This window comes from Lynx canadensis, chromosome B4 (assembly GCF_007474595.2).
Source record: "Lynx canadensis isolate LIC74 chromosome B4, mLynCan4.pri.v2, whole genome shotgun sequence".
NCBI lineage: Eukaryota > Metazoa > Chordata > Mammalia > Carnivora > Felidae > Lynx > Lynx canadensis.
Window position 1 is genome coordinate 39436227 of NC_044309.1, and position 22617 is coordinate 39458843.

Consider the following 22617-nt stretch of genomic DNA (forward strand, 5'->3'; position numbering starts at 1 on the left):
AAAATAACAGGAGTAATTTTTAAGTCTTAGTTTCAGTTTTCAAAGCAATATTTACTCTAGCTCTGAGATGAATTTATTTGTTTTCTCTAATCCTTCATGTAACAGTTATAAACAAGCTATAAAACATACTCTACATAGTTCACCACTTATTTTGAGGATAAAACATGGTATTTGTGAAGCTTTGAGTGTGGACTAAGTGTCATGGATTAAATGGAAGTTAGATTGAATGCATTCTTAGGGGAAAAATGGCACAAAATAGTCTTTGAGAACCACAGAATTATCCAAAGTCACAATAGAATTTTTCCCCCAATCTGACAATATTTAATAAAGTTAGAATCAAAGAAGCTTAGAACTGAAAGGGACATCAGAAGTCATCTGGTCCAGTCTTACAAATCTTAAAAATGGGGAAACTGAGTCTCGAGAAGGCACATGACTTGCTCAGAATCTGTCTGGGGGCAGCACTGAGATGAGACTCCAAGATCCCTCAGCATCTTCTTCAGGTCTTTGTGTAGTCTTCACCGACAGGGCACCTGAAGCTAAAATGAAGAAAAAGCTCCACTTGCCAGGAAAGAGGCACGTGGACTTGTATGGTGTCCCACATCCTTGGGAAGTAGATGGAGGGAACATTTGATACAGAGCCCTGGCAGAAAGAATTATATTCATTCTTCCCCAGTGTTCAGATTTTACAACCTCCACATCAGATTGATGGCCCAAATTCTACCGGTTCTGTCCCCCAAATTATCCCAGGTTCCCACTTGCACTCTGTCCTACTATCATTGCCTTGGTTGAGGCCCGCATCATGCCTTGCCTAGATGCTCCAGACAGCTTCCTACTTGAGCTCCTCCAAACCTTGCTCCATGGCATTGCCAGAGAGATGATCCTAAAGTACAAGTCTGATTTTTTCAGGCTTAGAATAAACCATGCGACCCTTTCTTTACAGTCTAACCAGCTCTCTGGCCCTCCACCAGCAATGTCCATGTACTCACACTTTCTGGAGAAGGCACTGCTCTTTCATACTTTTTGTGCCTACACAGTCTTCTCCAACTGCCCTCGACTCCATCCCTGTCCTGTTTATTCTGCAAGGACAGTTCTACTCTGCTTAAGTGCAGAGGCTTCCTCGGCTCTTCCAACAGACGTTAGTCATCCCTGGAAGTGTGCTCCATTAGCTCTTTGCATAGGCCTCTATTAATGCCATGATCACATGCATTGTAATGATCATGTACATTGTAATGTCCATGTGTCTCCCCTCCTAGATTACAAACTCTCCTTGAGGGCAGAGGCCATGTCTGGTTTGTCAGAGGAATTATCTCAGCAATGTTTGTAGAAATGAAAGAAGGAAGGGAAGAAAGAAGGGACATTATGATCATTTGAAGAGAAGCAACTATTACTTTTTGTTTGCTTTTGCATAGGACTTTTAAATCAATTAATTAATTAATTAATTACATGCAAGTTAGTTAGCATATAGTGCAATAATGGTTTCAGGAGTAGATTCCAGTGATTCATCCCCTATGTATAACATCCAGTGCTCACACCAACAAGTGTCTTCCTTAATGCCCCTTACCCATTTAGCCATTCCCCCCACCCCCAACCCCTCCACCAACACTCAGTTTGTTCTCTGTATTTAAGAGTCTGTTATGTTATGTCCCCCTCCTTGTTTTTATATTATTTTTGCTTCCCTTCCCTTATGTTCATCTGTTTTGTATCTTAAAGTCCTCATATGAGTGAAGTCATATGATATCTGTCTTTCTCTGACTAATTTTACTTAGCATAATATCCTCTAGTTCCATCCACATGGCAAGATTTCATTCTTTTTGATTGCTGAGTAATACTCCACTGTATATATATATATGCCACATCTTCTTTATCGCTTCATCCATCGATGGACATTTGGGCTCTTTCCATACTTTGGCTATTGTCGATAGTGCTGCTATAAACATTGGGGTACCTGTGCCCCTTCAAAATAGCACACCTGTATCGCTTAGGTAAATACCTAGTAGTGCAATTTCTGGGTCATAGGGTAGTTCTATTTTTAATTTTTTGAGGAGCCTCCATACTGTTTGCATAGGACTTTATTTATTTATTTATTTATTTATTTATTTATTTATTTAATTTATTGGCAAATTGGTTTCCATACAACACCCAGTGCTCATCCCAACAAGTGCCCTCCTCAGTGCCCGTCACCCACTTTCCCCTCTCCCCCATCCCCCATCAATCCTTAGTTTGTTCTCAGTATCCAAGAATCTCTTATGGTTTGCCTCCCTCCCTCTCTGTACCTTTCTCTCCCCCTTTTCCTCCCCCATGGTCTTCTGTTAAATTTCTCAAGATCCACATATGAGTGAAAACATATAGTATCTTTCTCTCACTGACTTATTTCACTTAGCATAATACCTTCCAGTTCCATCCATGTTGCTGCAAATGGCCAGATTTCATTCTTTCTCATTACCAAGTAGTATTCCATTGTATATATAAACCACATCTTCTTTATCCATTCGTCAGTTGGTGGACATTTAGGCTCTTTCCATAATTTGGCTATTGTTGGAAGTGCCACTATAAACATGGGGGCACGATACAGGAACCCTCTTGCACTGTTGGTGGGAAGGACTTTTTTTATATTGTGTGTGTGTGTGTGTGTGTGTGTGTGTGTGTTAAAATTAAAGTTCCCACCCCCCTCTCTCAGCTCTGTCCCTCAAAGGTAATTAACTTTATGGTTTAATTTTCTATATTCCTCAATATGCCTGTGTAAAGTCATGCAGACATCTTGGTTTTCCTTAAATAAATATGGAATCATTCATATTATTCTGTTTTATTCAATATATTACAGGCATACATAGAAATTTGCTTCATTTTTTTAAATGATCGCATCATAGTCTATAATACATATTGCTGCATTTTTAAACTTCTCCTTATATAGAGACAAGTAATTTCTGATTTTCCAACATTATGCTGCAAGAACAGTGGACGTGACTTGTCTTCAGTCCTCTGAATAATTTCAAAATTGTGATGCTGTCACTATTATAGTGTCTGTAAGAACCTAAACAATGGGATGGTAGGCAGAAGCCAGGATAACATTTGCGCTGATTCCCTTTCTGTCCTTATTCATATATTCCCGATTCCCTTGGCTTGCTAGAGTTGGAGGCTGACAAGGGACTTCCAAGGGACACAAAGCAGGGTTCCAGCATCCATCTGCTTGTGGAACAGGTGTGTAGCAGTGGCATGAGAGCCTCTAAGACTCTTCCACTCACATAAATCACCACTTTGACTAGATGCCATAAACTTAAGTTGAATTAGTTCTTCCTCTTGCAGCGAGTTCATTATTCATGGAGCTGTGCCCTGAGTAAAGAAGGTGCAAAAATGGCTAAATGGGATCCAGGGAAAGCATTTCTACCAATTGTCCTTTTTTTCTTTTTCTATAGGCATTCAGCTACCAAGTAACTGCTAATGTATGTATCTTTCAGAGTGTAAGGTGTGTGTGGCAAGAGAATGTTTTACTTTGCAGTGAGCTAGAGGAAATGGGTCTTTTTGTTTGGTGTCCTAAACTGCTGGCCACATTATTAGCTCATCTTTCTTCCTTGGCTGCCGTCTCCCTCTGCTCTGAGCACGCAAAGTCTCATGACAAGACGCCCCCTCTCCTGACATCATCAGTCACCAGAAGGGAAACAAAAGGAGTAACAGAGACTCAGTCACTCTTTCAGGCCCGCCACCTACTTCTGTCTCCAAGCCTGCCCTGTGTTCTTCCCGCCTTGGGTGTTGGGGCCATTACCGACACTTTGCTCCTACTGCCAATTTTCTTTCTACCCTTCCTCCTGTAGGACTACAATGGATGCTAAAAAGCCAAGGAAATGCAGTTTAACATCCTTCCCGGTTTTGAAAACAAGAAAGAAACAGGATGTCAACCCTGTGAAGGTAAAGATCCTTGAATTTCATTTGGGGAGTAGGGGTATCATTATGAAGACTTGGGGACCCTGGACCCAGTGGTGATCACTGTGCCCCAAGCACCTCTGATGACAGTGTGAGGGGAAGGGAACTGTGGGGGGACCAGGCTGGTTGGTAGAGCCAGGTCTGGGCGGGCTTGGAGGGAAATTGGCTACAGGGCCAGGGTGTAGTGTCATGAACTCCAGAACTGCAGGGCCTTCATCGAACAGGTAGCCTGAGGCTATGTGTCTTCTACAGTGTCTTGTATTGCGCTCCATATTTCTGGAACCACACTAGAAGTGTCCCAGAATGTTCCAAACATGTATGCAAGAAATTTCCAGAAAACGTCTGTGTGTGTGTGTGTGTGTGTGTGTGTGTGTGTGTGTTCCCTAACACAGACATGGTGCCTTCCTTTTTACCTCAAAACTAGTAAAATGCCACAGCACTGAAGGTAATTTTGTGACGTGGTGACTTTGTGATCACAAGATCTACTTCTAAATCAGGCGTACTTTTTCATCTAATGCCCTCAGTTTGAATTTCACACTTTCCTCAAAAGATCGTATTATTTAGGGTCCTTGCTCTGAAAATTCTGTGGCAAACTTGAGTCCGGGGCATTAGGTTTGACCTTGAGTCCTGCTCGTGTCAATGCTTCGAAGAACCGGAGTTCAGCAGCCTATCTGAGGCCTGCTGAAAGTTTTCCTCCCTGTAGATCACACACCACCTCCTTAAAATTATGACTGTTAGGTCACCTCCTCCAAGCAGTGTTGCTGATTTAACCCTGGCCTTCTCCCCCTCAGGGTTATAACTCATAAAAATGAATCCTGATGTCCGTTGTTCCCCATCCCTATCCCTGCCATTATCACATACAACAAAACCATTATTTTATAATTCATAGGTACAAAAATTTATTAATACCTAAAACATTTCTTTTGACAAAGCAAAAATTAATATTTAATTTAAAATAGTAAATCTACATCAAACAGGATAATAAAGACAACATTCTGTTCACATTTAAAACTATTATACAAACAGAATGGTCTTGGTCATGACTTAGAAAAACCACCATGAGTTTCGCAACTTACATTTGTTTTAATCTGCTTGAGCTCCTGTTTACTGAGTGCTTGGATGACTCTCACATGAATCTTAGAGGCAAGTACAATTATTATCCCGATTTCTGAGATTCAAGTGAAGTTAATTAGCCATGGCCATAAACCATTGAGTGGCAGATGGAATTCAAATCCATATTCTTTTTTTTAATGTTTATTTATTTTGAGAGAGACAGAGCATGAGTGGGGGAAGGGCAGAGAGAGAGAGAGGGAGAGAGAGAATCCCAAGCAGGCTCCAGGCTACCAGTTTGGAGTCCAGTGTGGCTCTTGAACTCACAAACTGTGAGATCGTGACCTGAGCCAAAGTTGGACCCTTAACCCACCGAGCCACCCAGAGCCCCAAACCCGTATTCTTAACCACTCTATTCATTGCCTCTTTGCTGAGTCATGTCAACTCTGTTAAATGTTGTCCTGTAAAATTCCTTCATATATTTATATTAATTTTAAGGAAAACCTATTCTGCTATAGTTGCCACAACAAGAATTGTCAAAAAAAAAATTTAAAAATCATGCTGAATAAAAATTCATTTATGTTGTATTTTTTGTAACTGCCAGCAATTGACAATACCATTTAGAAATACTGTCTAGGGGCACCTGGGTGGCTTAGTCGGTTAAGTGTCCAACTCTTGATCTCAGCTCAGATCTTGATCTCAGGGTCATATAAGTTCAAGCCCCACATTGAGCTCCATGTTGGGCTTTGCACTGGGCATGGAGCCTACTTTAAAAAAAATCAATAATAAAAAATACCATCTAAACTTATAACTATTGTCTTTACATTGGTAATTATTCTTATGGGCCATAAATAAATGTCATTTCACCATCTGTTCATTTTCCCCAATGGACTTCTTATCCAGTTGAGCTGAATAGGCTTAAGTAAGGAAATGAAAACAAGTCAATAACCATCCACAGCATGTGAAATCTTGGGTTTCAGTGGATAATCATATTAATTGGAGGATGAAAAGAAGGAATTATAATCTCTTGACCTAAAAACACATGGAAGATGAGAAGAGTGCTCTGAATCTCAGCCTATCAACTGCCCCAAGCAAGTGTTGGAAAAAATATTTTGAATTTTTGAATGAATTGATAATAATGTATATATTTTTCACAATATTTAATCTTCTAAGTTATAACTATAATATTTATAATAATAATTAAATATTTATTTTAAATATGGATCTTGGTAGTATTTCAGCTAAGGGAGTTTTTTTTTTTTAGTTTATTTATTTTGAGAGAGAGAGCATGAGTGAGAAAGCAGGGAAGGGACAGAGAGAGAGAGAGAGAGAGAGAGAGAGAGAGAGAGAGAGAGAGAGAGAGAGAGAGAGAGAGAGAATCTGCAGTCAGCACAGAGCCTGATGCAAGGCTCAAACTCACGAACCTTTTGAGATCATAATCGAAACCAAGAGTCGAGCGCTTAACGGACTGAGCCACCCAGGTGCCCCAGCTAAGAGAGTTTTAAAATGTTGTTTTTAATAATTGATTTCACCTGGATTTAAGACAACAGGGTGATCGTCGGATAGTAATGTAGGATGCTTTAAAAAATGCCCCCATTCGGGGCGCCTGGGTGGCGCAGTCGGTTAAGCGTCCGACTTCAGCCAGGTCACGATCTCGCGGTCCGTGAGTTCGAGCCCCGCGTCAGGCTCTGGGCTGATGGCTCGGAGCCTGGAGCCTGTTTCAGATTCTGTGTCTCCCTCTCTCTCTGCCCCTCCCCCGTTCATGCTCTGTCTCTCTCTGTCCCAAAATAAATAAAAAAACGTTGAAAAAAAAAATTTAAAAAATGCCCCCATTCATTTGACTAAATATTAAAGAGCCATCTGCCACAGAGAGATCTCTGCAGGAAGTCATTTGCCTTGGATGCCTGTGGAGAGTCCCTGTCCTCTCCACTTAGCTGGCAAAGGTCCCAGGGCTCTCACAGTGGCTCCCAATGACACAGGATCTCTCCACACTTGAGGAAAATGCTCCTGTGTTACAGTTTGTCCTGACTGCCAGCAGAGGGAACATCCTCTCTTCTGGACCACAGTTATCTCAGCTAGTAGGTTGGATGATATCTGGCTCTTCTGTAACTCTGTTCATAGAAAACGTGTTGCCTAACGGCCAGCTTCTGGGCCTGGAGGACCTAGCAGCACTCCGGGGTCTCTCTTAGACCATTTAGGAGTAGAACCTGGGAGAAGTCTGGGGAAGGGAACTCTGTTAATATAGAGTGTTACTTTACAGCTTTTCTGACAGTTGATGAATAGGAGCTACAAAGGACTTCCTAACTAAGCCCTCTAAAGATACATTTTCTATTTTCAGCACTGGAAGAACAGGTTCTGTTATTTATCCTCTATCCTTCCAGTCACTTGATTTCTGAGTACCACCTCCTTAGATAAGCCTTCCTCAACACCCTTTCTAATTATATTCTGTATTTGTTTGTGTACTTGTTTACTGTCTGCCTCACCCTGTGGAACTACACTGACCAATAGTGCAGCCACTGGCCATGTAAGGCTACGGAGCCCTTGACATGGGTCTTGTCCAATTGGAGGTATGCTGCCATTGTGAACGATATACACCATGTTTCACAGACTTGGTGTGAGGAAATGAATGTAAAGTACCTTACTGATAACTTTTTATAATTGGATGGGTTTTGTAGCATGTTAACACCTTGTTAACACTGTAAAAATTTTTATACTGATTACATGTTAAGGTAGTGTTCTGCAAATGATGTGTCAAATAAAATACATAACAATTAATTTCACCTGTTTCTTTTTATTTTTTTAAATGTGGCTACCAGAAAATTTAAAATTTCACACGTGGCTTGCATGATGTTTCTATTGAATAGTGCTGTTCTCGAACAGAAGTGCCGTAACAGCATAGATATTGTTTGTCTGGTTCAGTGCTAAATGCCTAGAACCTAGGACAGTGCCTCACACAGATTAAAACTCAAGGTGTACTTGTGGAATAGAAACCAGGAAAGTGTTTATTTATTTTTTCCCTCTACAATTATTTATTGAGTACCTACTCATTCCAGGCACTGTTCTAGGTGCTGGGGATGTGGAGAACAAAACAGATCAAAACAAAACAAAACAAAACAAAACAATCCCATCTCTCCTGAAGCTTAAAATTGGAATTCTTTATAGAAAGGTCAGATGTTGCAGGTTAATGCCGAGAATGGTACAGACCAGCCCTTATTTTCCTCATCAGTGAGAGCTGAGATGGAATTAGACCAGTGGTTCTCAATGTTGGTTGGATATTTAAAATCACTTGGGAAAGGTATTTTTTTTAATTTTTTTTAACATTTATTTATTACTGAGACAGAGAGAGACAGATCATGAATGGGGGAGGGACAGAGAGAGAGGGAGACACAGAATCAGAAGCAGGCTCCAGGCTCTGAGCCATCAGCCCAGAGCCTGACGCGGGGCTCGAACTCACGGACCACAAGATCGTGACCTGAGCTGAAGTCGGATGCTCAACCGACTGAGCCACCCAGCACCCCACTTGGGAAAGGTTTTAAAGGCCACTGAAATCAGAATCTCTTGGGATCATGAACACTTTTTTTTTTTAAAGTTCTTTTCTATCATGTAGGGACAGATGTCTATTTAGACACCAGCTATGAGACCTTGGTTAGATTGTTAAGGCTCTTTCTTGGTTGTGAAACTTGGTATAGTTATTCCTACAAACCCCCTCTCCCGTTGCAGTGGAAATTAATGAGATAAGAGGATGAGCTTGCCGGCGGAGGGCCATTCAATATTGATTTCTTTTACCTTCCCTCCTCTTCATTGAACAGAAAGGGGTTTCCTGTAGCAGACAGACTTAGTAATGAGTCTTCCACAGTGAAAAAAGATCTGAGGGTTTACACCATCTCATTTCTTTATTGGTGCTCCATAGGAAAAACAAGCATTCTGACCATTGGGTATTGCAAAGAAACAGAAGTCACAGTCAATTATAGCTGAAGAGAGAAAGAAAGCCAACACATCCATTCCCAAAGGAGAGTGCTTACTTACTTTTTCCCATTTTCTCATTGGGACCCATGCTTCCTTCTGAGATCTACATAATAAGTACCAGTTCCTTTGTTTTGCATTCCCATTGGTGCTCTTGGTTTGGAGAGAGAAAGACTGCAGATTGCCTTCTGTTGCTGTGACAAGGAAGTGAAACAGGCAGACATGGAGAGTTTCTCTGAGTATCAGAATTAATCAGACTGAATAGGCAACTTCCATTGAAAGTGACATTGGAGGTGGAGATACGGATATGTTAGAAATACGACCTCCTCCCCTATGTATGTTTAGCCTTTTACCTTTGCTTCTTTCAGCGATATTGAGGCAGTTATCACCCCCACTTTATAGAGGAGGAAACTGAGATACAAAGAGATTAGATTAAGCAAGTTACTGAAAACCATTCTGCTAATAAAAACTGAAATCGGGATTCAGATTTTATCTATAATTGATTAATGCTTTTTAAAAATTATTATTAAGTATCGAATATATAAAAGAATATTTAAGTATGTGTGTAGGGTGTAAAGAATAATAATGCAATGAACACCCTTGTGGGTATATATTACACAGTTTAAGGAAGTTTAAGGAAGAAGTCTCCTATGTGTCTCTCCCCATCTTACGTTACATTGACCCCTCTGAGGTAACCACTCTTTTACATGTTATTTCATTTCTTTCTCTACATGTTTATAATCCTTCTAAACTATGTATTGTTTAATTTTGCATGTTTTTGGATTTATATACATGGAATCGTGCTGTTCATTTTTTGTTCTACAGTCACTTCTCAGGCCCAGTACTAAGTCAGCATACCCTGGTACAGCATCTGGCTTGGATTGATCAGGTCTCCATTCTGATTGCTCAGTGCCTATGTCCCTTAGGTACTGTCCATATCAATCCTTCTGTTCACAGGAACCTGTTTATAAATCAGTTTCACTGCTGTATTCAATTGTATGGGCATATCACACTTCTTGCAGTTTTGCAGGTGATGGCATGTGGTTTTTTGCTGGTTTCTGCTATCAAAAATGGTGCTGCTATGAATGTTGTTGTGCACATCTGCTAGTGCATATATGCAGGGTTTCTAGAGTAGACACTTAAGAGGGAAATTGCTGGGTATCAGGGTATGTAGATGCTTAACGTTACTGGATAACGCCAAACTCTTTTCTAAAACATTGGTATCAAAGTACTTTGCGGCCAGCAGTATGTGTGAGTTCTAATGGTTCCTCATCCTTTCTATCACTTGTTATTGTATGGCTTTCTATGTGCTAGTTTGGTAGATGGGTACCAATATCTTAATGTATTTTGATTTGCATTTTGATGATGATTAATGAGATTGAGTCTTTTTTTTGTATGTTAATTGGCATTTGTGTTTCCTCTTCTGTGAAGTGCCTGGTTCTGCCTTTTTTGCTTAAATATTTTTTATTTTTATTAAGTCCATTCATCAAGGTTTAAGTTTCAATTTTTATATATATTTTTTATTTTTCCAAGTTCTAATTTATTTATTTTTAAATCTGGTTATTTGCATGGTAGCTTATATTTTAGTCTTTTTTATTTCTTTAAGCGTATCACACATGATTGTTTTTCAGTTTTTACCTGATAATTTCAGTTTTTGGAGCTTTTGAGGGGGAAGGTTTCTGATTCTGGTATCTATAGTCTCTGCTAGTTCTTACTCACAGTACCTTATTTTTGTGTGTGTCTGTGTGCATGCGTGCTTTGTTTTTGTTTTTAGTTTTACTGTAAGGTTACTAGCCTTATTTTACAGGAAAGGAAACAGCCTGAGAGAAGACAAATCGCTTGCCAAGGTCACACTACTGGCAAGTAGCAGAGTAAGAATTCCAGTGAATATCTGACTTTAGAGTCAAGTACTTTTTTTCTCTTCTGTGAAGCTTTAAAGACCTTTGATGGATGAATTCTTTCATAAACCATCCCACAGTGTTTATTGAGAGCTAACTTTGGGCCAAGCATTATCCTCAGTGCTAGGACACAAAAATAAACATATATATATATCTCCTTTTTGTGTGTGCATAGTATAGTGAGGGACATAAACATGTAAAAAGATACATGACAATAGGGCATGGTTAGTGTAGTCACTAAAGTAGAAACAAAATTCTATGAGGGCCTAGAGAAAGTTTTCTTAAGATGTTGTTACTGCCCAGGTACATGATCGTGCTTCAATGGCATGCCAATCAGCTACAGTCCCATCAAGGGGTACAAGTTATAGGGCTCATTATTCACATTTTTTTTCAAAGTGAATGATGTCCTGCTGGGGTTATGCAAAGAGGCTGTGTGGTGAGTTGGAAGGCAGGCATTTCAGGCAGAAGGAATAACTTTTGCAAATGCATTGGATGAATCTGAATCAATGGGAATAGAACCTTAGAAATCAGCTACTCTAACTCTTAGAGGATGCATAAATCTACTTTTTATTGGCAAGAATTTAGTGTCTAATTTATAGAATAAATTCTTGCTTTCTGAATGTTTCTATCTATTGGCAACTTTATCCAGGCACCATCAGAATAAAGGCATGATCTTATTTTGTATTTAGAGACCTTTGGAGGGGAAATGCTTTATAATCTCTTCCCATTCAGTTTCATGGCAGAACACAAAAGAGGTCAGACATCATCTGATGGCAGCATGGTACAGTAAAAAGGCACTTGGTGGCATAGATTCTTGACTCAGGTTTGCTACTGCTGTGTTATCTTGGACAGGTCACTTGGATAGCCTCCTTAACTTCCCTTTCTCCATTTGTGAAATGAGGGCATTTGATTACAGATTCCTAAGGTGGCTTCCAGCACCATAAGTGTCCAAACTTCATTTATCAGAAGATCAGAAGGGATATGTCTCCCCCTAGGCCATACACTAAGTCCATTAGAAAATGGCTCTAAGCATCTGGGCTTTCAGACTCAAGCTCTTGCCCCTCCCTCAAGCCCTAAGGATGCCAAGGCTCTCCTTCCTCCACCTTAACCAGGGACACAGCCTGGTGGGCAGGACTCCAGAGAGGATACTGGATCAGTGAGATGAAAGTCTGGCCCTCCCAAGTGGTTGGCTGTGTTCACTCTTCTAATGGGTCTCCTGAGTCCAGGCTTGGCTGTGAGTATAAGCAAGAGGCTACTCTTTTCTGTCCAGGCATCCTGGGCTTCTTCACACACCAAAGGGGCTTTCAGGGCAGAAGCTTAGCTAGAAGTAGCCAGCCATGGGAGAGATGCTGCAATTTGCCTAAGCTCTGTGCAGTGATAGTAGCTTAATGCCTTAGCTGGGGATGTGAGGAGCCTAGCAACCGCCTCTTTCTCCCAGCTCTCATGGTGCTCTGATGGGCCTAATTGTCAAACTTGTTGTGCTCTATATAGAATCCCCAAAGATTTTTTTTTTCTCTCTTCTCATCACACCCTTTCTCTGCATTAATGCATTTGTTTTGAATTCTCAGTTGTTCTGGCTTCTGGGAAGGGATTATGGAGCCTGCAAGGAGGAAGCTGTGATTTGATATCATCAAACTTGAGCTTCATCCAACCCTGGCCATGCACTGGGGGATTTTTTTTTTTTTTTTAATTAACAGGGAAGAGGAAGAGACAAGGAGGAGCCAGCTGAGAAAATAGAAAAATAGCCTGTGAGGTATGATCAAGGTGGGGTGGTATGATGGAAGTGTGCCTTTCTGCAAAGGCTGGGTGGCCCAGGGGCAGGAGACCAGGGTGGCCTTGATGCTTGCTGAGAGTCCAGTTCCGTTCTCCCCTGAACTTTGCCAATGAGGAGGACACCCAGGGCTCTGTCCAAGGTAATAAGACGAGACAGTGAGCCTTGAGGTTCTGTTCTAATGAGCCCTGCAAAAGGACCTGACCTATTATCCTTTAGCTATCTATAAAGGGGCAGAAAATATACTCCCCTGTGATGGAGGGGTAAACCACACATGTTGTTGTGGGGGCTTGGCTTGAGGAGAATGCAAAGTAGAGAAGAGGAAGGCACAGTGCCACCAGGGACAGGGCACTGGTGCAGGACATGGGATTTCTCTTTCATCTAGTTCCCCAGCACCAGGAAGTCTTGTGTGAATAGAGATTCATTCATTTGCATCAAAATATGTTCTTTTCTAGGCTTTCTCTTTGAAAATGAAACTACCTTTGAGAAGAGGGTATGGACAGGGGAATTCTCTTGTGTGCATTTGCTGACTAGGAGGCATTCCTTCCAAAAGGAAGTGCCAGGGAGCAGGAGAGCACTGGCCCCTGGTGGGAGAGGAAGCCACTAGGAGAAGGAATGTGGTGACATGGGGGAGAGAGTGGACTATCAACAAGGCAGAGTTGACATCCAAGCTCAACTGCCTCCCTGATGGGGTTTTGGGGTGATGGTGGGATTTGGAGCCAATGGCCAAGAAAGAATTCTTGAAGACATCTTTGGTGCAAAAAAAGGTGATTTTCTTAAAGCACAGGGACAGGACCCATGGACAGAAAGAGCTGCACTGGGGTTGTGAAGAGTGATTATATACCTTCAGGTTGGGAGGGAGTTAGGGACAGCATAATTATTTAAGGAATTTTGGAAGCAAGGTTTCTAGGACCTTGAGGGGCTAGCTGTTGTTAGAAAGACATGATTTATTACTGTTTAGTAAAACCTCCATCATGGGATCCTTCAGATGTATATCAGGGGGCTATAAGCTTGGGGTATGATTGTCAATAAATCTTGGGGGAGTTGAGATAAAAGAAGTTTCCAAAGGAATTTGTATATGTTAAAGTAGATTTACAGGATCCTGAGGGGGTGGGGTGTCAGGATAATATTAAGCCAAGGTTCCCTTTTGCCCCTAGCAAAGCATCATCATCGAGTCAGCTGAGCTCCTAGAGGAAGGTCACTCTGCTTGTTTCAAGAACTTGTCCATGGGCTGTAGGCAGTAAGGAAATTTAATTTTTCATTTGTCTTTGTTTCCCATATCACTATGGCAAGCACTTAACCCCCCCTTACCTCTTGATGAGGGTGATATTAGGGCTCCAGGAAACAGAGTCTATAGGTTTCTGGATATTAGGCTATGGATAAAATTGCCTTTTTCTTGCAGTTTACTGAGTTATCTGTAAACAAAGGAGACTCCCATCCTGCATGACTGTGATCTCTGTCAGTCAACCATTTACTTCCTTTCCCCTATTCTTGGGAAGCCATGGGTGTTTGAGGAATATCACATAATATCCCACCTGGGTGTGGAAGGGTGCTGTTAGCCTGTACTTTGCCCTCAGCTCGCCTTATTCTCCCTCATCATCCCAGGTGACTGAGAGTCAGCTCAAGTCTTTGAGAACAAGTACTAGGGATTTCCTGCTCCTTCAGTCTGCCCCTTCTCCTTCCCTTCCTTCCTTTAGCAAATATTTAAGTGACTACTATGTGTGAGATACCATGTTAGGCTTGGGATTCTGAAATAAGACTCAGATTTTTTATTAAAGGGTCTCATAGTCTGGCAGAGGAAGGCAGATGTAAGACAACCTTGTGTAACAAACCTTTGCAGGTGCTGTGGTCAGAGCAAGTATGAAGCATGGGGTAGTGGGAAAGTTACACATGCAGTGGCTATGGAAGCTTCATGGAGAATGTGGCACTTTGGCTGGGACTTGAACTTGGAAGTTCAAGGACAATGACAAAGTTCAATGACAAGGACTTGGAACGGAGGAAGGTGACAACTGGGCAATGAGACAATATTCCAAGCAGAAACAGCAGGAGCAGAAGTGCTGAGATGTGAACCAACAAGGTGTTTGAGAACTGCAAGGCATTCATTATTTCTGGAGCCAAAAGGTCAGGGCCAAGGCCATGACAAGGGATGAAGCTGGGAAGGTTTCTATGCCAGGACATCCATGCCCTGGGAAGTCATTGGGGAGGTTTAAGGAGTGCAGCAACAAGATCAGAGGTTCATGTTTAATTTATGAGGTCTTAGGCAGTAGAGGATGGATTGGGGAAGGGGCAGGGTAGTGCTTAGGAGACCATTACAACAGGTGCCTAAACTAGGGATATGGTGGGCAGAGTCTTGGAGGGATATCTCCATTCTCACACAATTATGCCACCCATGGTAGGAAATCATAAATGATAATTTGCAAGTTTCTGAAAATATTTTCATTCAGTCCTGCAAGTGGGAGGTTGTGCTTACTGCAGTCAGCTTGTGTTGAATAATCCAGATTTATAACAAAGACACGCCCCTGTGACAACATACGAAGAGGCAGCCTTCATTAGAAGCAGGCTATAGCTAATCCCACTGTACCAGCAAGGAAAATGACATGCCCTGCCCCCATCCCAGACACCCAGCAAATGCAAGATTGTCTCTGCAGGTGGTCTCAGCTCAGTCCAGGCTCTTGTGACTATGGTGCCATGGATGTTAACACATGGCTAGGCACTGTGGGGACCCCCTACATGAACCATCCAGAGGCAAAACTCTTGAGGGGCCTCATGTTTGTTGCCGTACACTCTTGCTGAGGGGAGATAAGAATTCACAAAAAATAAGGAAGGAAACATAAACATCAAGGACATAAAAGAAAGCCAACTTCAGGGCAGGAAGAGATGAATTCCCAAGGAGGGGGTGGCATTAGATTGCGGCTCCCGTTCTGGCTGCACATTACTCACTTGGGAAACTTTTTTAAAAAATACAGGTTTCTAGGCCCCACCACTAAGGAGTCTGGGGTCAGGATGGAGATTCTACATTTTAAGAGCTTGTCAGTAAATTTGAAACGTCTGGACTGTGTGATCTGTGCTTAGCACACTGCCTGACACATAGATACGCTCAGTAAATATGTTAAAAATGAATGCATCAGTAAAGTCCATCCCACTCTGTGATTCTGTATATCCTCCTGGCCTGGGAGGCAGGACCTAGGTGTTCCTGGAAGAATCCTTGAGAGCAAGTCACAGGAATAAGCAACTGGAATGTTTTAGCACCTGTTACCTCTTTTGCCTGAATGTTGGGGATGTGGGTGGGGGGTGGAGCTTTCAGCTGGGTTTCAGCTTTCCCACCTTCCTCGAATTAGCTTTTAAGCCAAACTCAGCTTTTATTTGAGGAAGGTGAGGTGGCTTTTGCAAACTAGTGAGATAGAATTTGCCTTTTTCTTTTGCTGAGAAAACATAAGAAGTGTGAGAACCTAAGAGTCTCTAGCTCAGAAGACAGAGACACAAGAGAGGTAGAGGAGGGGCCCAGGGTCAGGATTTGAGACTCCAGGCTTCTGATCGACCAGCCTTCTCACCATGCATGTTGGGGCAGTGCCTAGACCCTCTGGATCATCACCCAGTGACAGCAAAACTAGCTGGAGACCCCAGGAGAATCCCAAGATTTGAATATGGGCCTAGACGTGGGGGAATCTTAGCAACCTGAGCCCACTTGTGAACACAGGGGTCTCCTAGCAACTTGAGCCCACTTGTGAACATGGGGGTTCCCCTCCCTTCTTTCGATCTGTACAGTGCAGTGTCCATGCTCTGAGGCTCTGAGTCCAGGTTTCTTGACAGTGTCTTCTCAAGTCTGATTCTGTTTCAGGCTCTCATGGAAAGAGTGCCCCCTGCTATTGTCACTGCCTTTCCCTGCTAGTGTTGCAATGAACCATTTAGAGTTCTTTGTTATAATATTGTTTTTAAATAACGGTATTTTTAAATTATAAAAGCAGTGCATGTTTGTATAAGAAATTTGGAAAATAGAGGAGCTTCATAGTTCAATCCTGGCAGTTGAGAAGGCCTCCAAAAACAGTGATGCTCATAACAAGAAGCCGAGAAAGGGCCCTGGTGGCATCCTCAGATATCTTTTTATCTCCTGGCTCCTCCAGAGGCTTCTCTAGCTTTGGGCCAGTGCCCAAGTTTTAGACAGCATAGGAGTCACTGCCTATGCTATGTACCCTGTGAATAAAACATTTTTTACACTGAGAACGCTAAATTTGGAGATAGATCTCATGACTGTTAGAGATTCCTGTTACATTGGCTCAGAGGTTAGTCAGGGATCATAGAACAGTGCCACAAAGCTCATGGTCTTAAAGGAAAAATTCTGCTTTGCCACTGTGAATATGGGAGATCACACCCTCTTCTTCCTGCCTCCTGGGGATACCACGATAGAATGAAATGTTGTTATGGGCCATCGTGTGTCTCTCGAGGAAGCTGCTGGAGACAAACAAGCAGAAAGTTTGTAAACTTGTGGGACACACTGGTAGAGGTGTGCACAGTTGTAGAGATCAGCAGCCCTCAGGGCAGATGAGCCTGAGGCAGCTGGAACCCTGTGTTGGTAGCGTCTGTCTATGAGCTGCCCCCTCTTTTTGCCCCAGAGTGTCACACAAATATAATTTTTTATGTGTGGTGTGGTATGACAAAGTTGGGAAACATTGTTCTATACGATGGTCCTCAACGTTGGTTCCATGAGAGGATGACGGGTGCACTCAAGATGCACTCCTAGGGGTCACTTGAATGAGTCTTGAGACAGATCGGACTTTGGAGGTTACATCTTGCCCACTCATCGAGTCCATGCACATTTCTCACAGGTGCTCATTAGGTGGACTTGGCATTTCCAGTGATGGAGAACTCACTACCTCATAAGAACTCCCGTTCCATTTAAGCTCTAGAAAATCCTTCTTTTTATTGAACTCGAAACTACCTCTCTATAAATCCCACACTTTGACCTCATTCCATCCTTCAGATCACGTAGAGCAAGTTCATACTGAGTCATAAGCAATAGCCCTTCTGATATCACCCCTCCCCTCAGGGGTTTTGTTTGTTTTATTAATATACTTATTTAAGATCAGTTTTAGACTTGCAGAAAAGCAGAGAAGCTACTACAGAGTTCCCTTATACCACTCCATACCTCACACCCAGTTTCCCCTACTATTAAAAATCTTGTATTTGTGTGGTATTTTAGTTACAATAATGAACTGACAGTGATACATTTTAAAAAAAAATTTTTTTTAACGTTTATTTATTTTTGAGACAGAGAGAGACAGAGCATGAACGGGGGAGGGGCAGAGAGAGAGGGAGACACAGAATCAGAAGCAGGCTCCAGGCTCTGAGCCATCAGCCCAGAGCCCGACGTGGGGCTCGAACTCACGGACCGTGAGATCGTGACCTGAGCCGAAGTCGGACGCCCAACCGACTGAGCCACCCAGGCGCCCCAGATAGCGATACATTTTTAACTAAACTCCACACTTTAGGCAGATTCCCTTAATTGTCACTTAATGTCCTTTATCCACTCCATGTTCCTATGCAGGATGTCACATTACATTTCACTGTCATGTCCCCTTAAGCTCCTCTTGGCTGTGATAGTTTCTCAGACTTTGGTTGTTTTCAATGACCTTGCCAGTTTTGAGAAATACTGACCACGTATATTGTGGGTTGCCTTTCTATCAGAATTTGTCTGTTTTTCTCATGATGTGATTGGGGTTGTAGGCTTTGGGAAGAAGACCACTAAAGCAAAATGCCATTTCATCAAATTATATCAATGACACCTACTATCTACATGCATCATGGTTGCTGATGTTGACTAGATTACCTGGCTGAGGTAGTGTTTGTCTGGTTTCTCCTGTAAAGTTGCTTTTGTTCTCTTCTTTCCTTGTTATACTTTTGGGAAACCAGCCACTATGCACAGCTTAAGGAGTGGGGAGTTGTGCTCCCACCCTCTGTGGTGGAGTATCTGTATAATATATTAGGTACTCTTCTGCATGGAAGATTTGTTTCTTTTCTTCTGCCAATTTCTTTATTAAATCATTCATTTATATCTGTATGGATTCATAGATATTTGCTTTAAAGTTTGTGTTACAAACCAACACTCTATTGTTGCTACAATTGTTCCAGCTTTGGCCGTTGGGAACTTTTTCAGCTGGTTTCTATGCCCCTTTGACACACTCTCATCAATGTGTTTTTTTGTTTTGTTTTGTTATTGTTTTTGTGTTTTTTTACTCCTTCCTTACTTTATGTCACTAGAAGATACTCCAGGCTCATCTTGTACATTTTTTCAGTCCTAGAACCAATCATTTCTCTAAGGAGCTTGGTTCCTTTTACTGGAGAATGGTATTAAAAACGAAGCTGTGAGTGTTAGGTTCCCTTGTTTCTACTGGGGTGTTATTTCTTTTAGGACCTCTCAAGCTAATAAAACAAAGAAATGTGTGTGCGTGTGTGTGTGTGCGCACACACGCACACACACGCACATGTATTAACCCTTGCATATACACATATTTATAAATATAACTATGTGTAACCATTTGTATGTACATTGAGTTAAACATGAGTTCCTACTTATGTCTCCAACTCTAATCTATTATCACATAGTGATAATGTTGATGTTGATGTTGATTATCTATAAATTCCAGTCCAACATTGGGAAACCTGGTTCCTGTCATCTGTAGTCCATTTATTTAGTCATCTGATTCCAGTGTATATGATGGCAGTATCAGAATTGTTAACCTCCCAGATATTTTATTTTATCTTCTCTCATGTTAAACATCTTCAATTCCTTTAACCATTTTAAGTTCAGCATCATCTTGCTCATTCTCCATCATTTCTAAGTCCATGATTTTCTTGTTTCATGAGAAATAACCAAAATCACTCTTCATTTTACAAAAGAGGAGAATGAAGTCTAGCACACACTTACCCTTGGCTTATACAAGGCACTGGTTTAAGCACTTTATGCATATGAACTTATTTGATACTTACAACAACCCTAGGAAGATGGTACTGTTATTATCTCCATATTACATGAAAAAAAGGTTAATAACTTGCCCCAGGTTAAACAACTAATCAGTAGTGGAGCTGGGATTTAAAACTAAGGTCTGATTTCAGAGTTTGTCTAATCGTTATTTTATGCCACATTGCTGCTAGAAGGGTCTTTCTGAAATACTGCTCTGCATATGTAACTCCCAGCCTTACAAACTGTCAGTGATTCACTATTGCCCATTAGATAAAGATCACATATCTTACCTTAGCATTCAGTGCCTTCCACAATCCAGTGTACCCTCTGCTCCAGCTTACCCAGCATGAGCAGTGGAAACCCTCAGAGCATTCCCAGATATTGTCTCACCTAATGAACATGCTCTCTACCCTTCCTCCCAGTTAAAGCCCAGGCCAAGCGACACCCTTTCCACAAAGCCTCCTCACATCCACCTGGGAAGACTTTATTTACAGTGATCTCTTCCTTCTTTGTTGACACTCAATCTTCATGCCCTTTGTTTGGTATTCAGTTGTGTTTTGTTAATATATTTTTTTCTGTCCAGTCTCCCCAACTTGTTCTCAATGCTAGCTTGTCATTGTTGGTGATTGTTATAAGTTTTAGTCCCACAAACTTATTTGATGAGAAGTTGGGACTCTGAGATTTGTGACTGCAGTATTTTCTCAGATAGCATCATTGCCTTTTCAATAGACAATCAAATCCTGCATTAGTATATGTTAACGAATCAAATTAGTTTGGTGTAAGGCTATGAGACATGCTCTATGCAGCCCATTCTCCCTCAGAGCATGTCCCTATTCTAGGAGGTCAAGATGTACTATTCTAAATGGTTCCCTTCATTATAGCTCTGTAGAGTGCTTAGCTATGCTGGATGATATTAAAGTACTATACCCAGTTCCTATTTCAATGTGGCCAGTATACCAAATTTTATAGAAGTGGATCTGGCACCAGCTTGTCTCAGCTTTGGGTAAGTGTCATTAAGTTCCCTAAGAGAGGGCTGGAAGGAGGGAACCCATGAGTTCTGCTTCAAAGAGCAGAACCTAGATTCAAACTGTAGCCTGTTTTTGCCAAACTTTAGTCATTTCAGTGCCACCTTCATGGTTTTTGCCATATCTCCATAACACTCACACTTTGTTTTTGTTTTTTTCTTTGCCTTAAAGTTTAATATCATTTTACATAGTAACAACTACAAAATTACAGGTTTAATGTGCTATAGTTTTTACGTGGATACTAAAATAAATGCATAACCATTAGATAACTGTTATCTTGTATTGTATACAATTATGTCACACACTTTCCTTGTGTGCTTGCCACCCTTTGGGGGACACAGCTCTGCTGTTTTGGTCTTTTTCCTCCAGACCCCTTTCTAGATGTGAAGTCTCTTCTGATCAATCACTGGTGTTCAGGCTTGTCTTCTGTATTCTAGTGGGTTCCACTAGGGCACCTTCAGAGCCACTCTGAGGGCATAAAGAGTCCTTTGGCAAGACTATGGGCATTTCCTTCTCTGTAGAAAGAACAGCTCAGCTTTTACTTCTTCCCCTGTCCAGGGTGCCTAATTAAGATTTTATTTGAAGAAAGGCTTCTATGGATTTTTTTTTAAAAAGTATGAAAACCATAGTAAAATTCAATCCAGGATAAGCACTGTGAGAAAGAACACTTGTTTCTATATGCATTCATTCGTACATTCATTCAGTGCTTCTTGAGCCTCTCTTAGCTCTTCCTAGCTTTGGGGTCAGGAGAGCTGCTTCAAGTGTATCTTGATTGTGATAATGAAGCAAAACATATGTCTCAACAGCTTGCGGTAATAGCATGCTAAGCACTATTCCAATACTGTTGTACTTGATCTAGGTTGAGTGTAAGCCTTTGGTTCAAGTCCAGAAGCCACCTCCCAAGATCAAGAACCTCAGAATGACTCGACTCTTGCCTAAGGTAGGAAGTGATACTTAGTGTGTTTTCTCTAGGGAAGGATGAGGATAGGTAGGATAGCTTCCCAGCTACAGGGTAGCTTTTCAGAGGCATTTTTGGTCACCTCAGCATAATATGATGCATATGCTCTATCCACATCACCATTGCCTCATCTCCACAGTTTTAAATGTTGCTATTCACTAGATAGATAGATAGACTACCTCTCATAATCAATAAATCAGTCAGTCAATGCATGGGGGCAGGGGTCCAAGTGAGGTCAAATCAATAATGCAGAGGAGGTGGGAGCTTATATTGTACCAAGGAAGATGTAAATTATATAGCAGGAAGAACTGCCCCATATTATGGTGGTAAGATATTGAAATGATGATAATAATGGCTAACACTTATGGAATACTCTACATGAGTTGCCTCATTTACCTCACAAAACCCTTATGAGGTAGATCCTATTTTTGTCCCCATGGTAGTGATGAGATAACTAAAACTTAAAGGAAGAGTTGTGTCACCCATTCAAGGTCTACAGCTGTCCGTGATGGAGAAGGGATTCAAACCCACAGCCCATATGCTTTTCCACTCTACTTTTCTCTACAAGAGCTTTGAAAATAGATTTAGGCCTGTATTTGGTTTAGGCTCATTCTTGCTCTGGTGGGAAACCTGGGAGAAATGACTCCCTGAAGACATAGATTTCTTGCCTGAGGCGTCTGTACCTTATCCACTTCCTTCTTATATAGAATACAAACACCAGCATTACTTCACTCCCTTTTGTGGATACCAAGGGGAAGAAGAACATGGTTAACCTCCCACACATCAGCAACAAAATCTTACTAAAGCCACCCTTGCTGTATCAGGTAAGTACAGGGCAATGGACCTGGCCCTGAGCAGGCAGGTTAAAGATGTGACTTCAGTCTACAACCAAGTTTATGAAGGCCTAGGATGGTGGGGAAAGCACAATGGCACCTGAATATTTGGGCTCTAGTCCTGTTCTCACCCTTTACAATGAATGCAAACCTTATCGAATAAATCACTGACCTTCTTTAATCAAAATGGGCTCTCTGTAGGATTGTCATGAGGATTCTTTGTGAAAAGGAAGAATGAAATGT

At 41.6% G+C, this 22617-nt stretch overlaps 1 protein-coding gene across 1 annotated transcript in view; it reads left to right on the forward strand.

Moving 5' to 3' along the window:
- DYRK4 (dual specificity tyrosine phosphorylation regulated kinase 4) overlaps window positions 1–22617 on the forward strand; it is a 52363-nt gene that overhangs the window by 2522 nt on the left and 27224 nt on the right. Inside the window, exons 2-4 of the mRNA XM_030322411.2 lie at window positions 3810–3903; window positions 21443–21523; window positions 22249–22365. Coding sequence (XP_030178271.2) covers window positions 3810–3903; window positions 21443–21523; window positions 22249–22365 — 292 coding nt within the window. The remainder of the gene's footprint in view (window positions 1–3809; window positions 3904–21442; window positions 21524–22248; window positions 22366–22617) is intronic.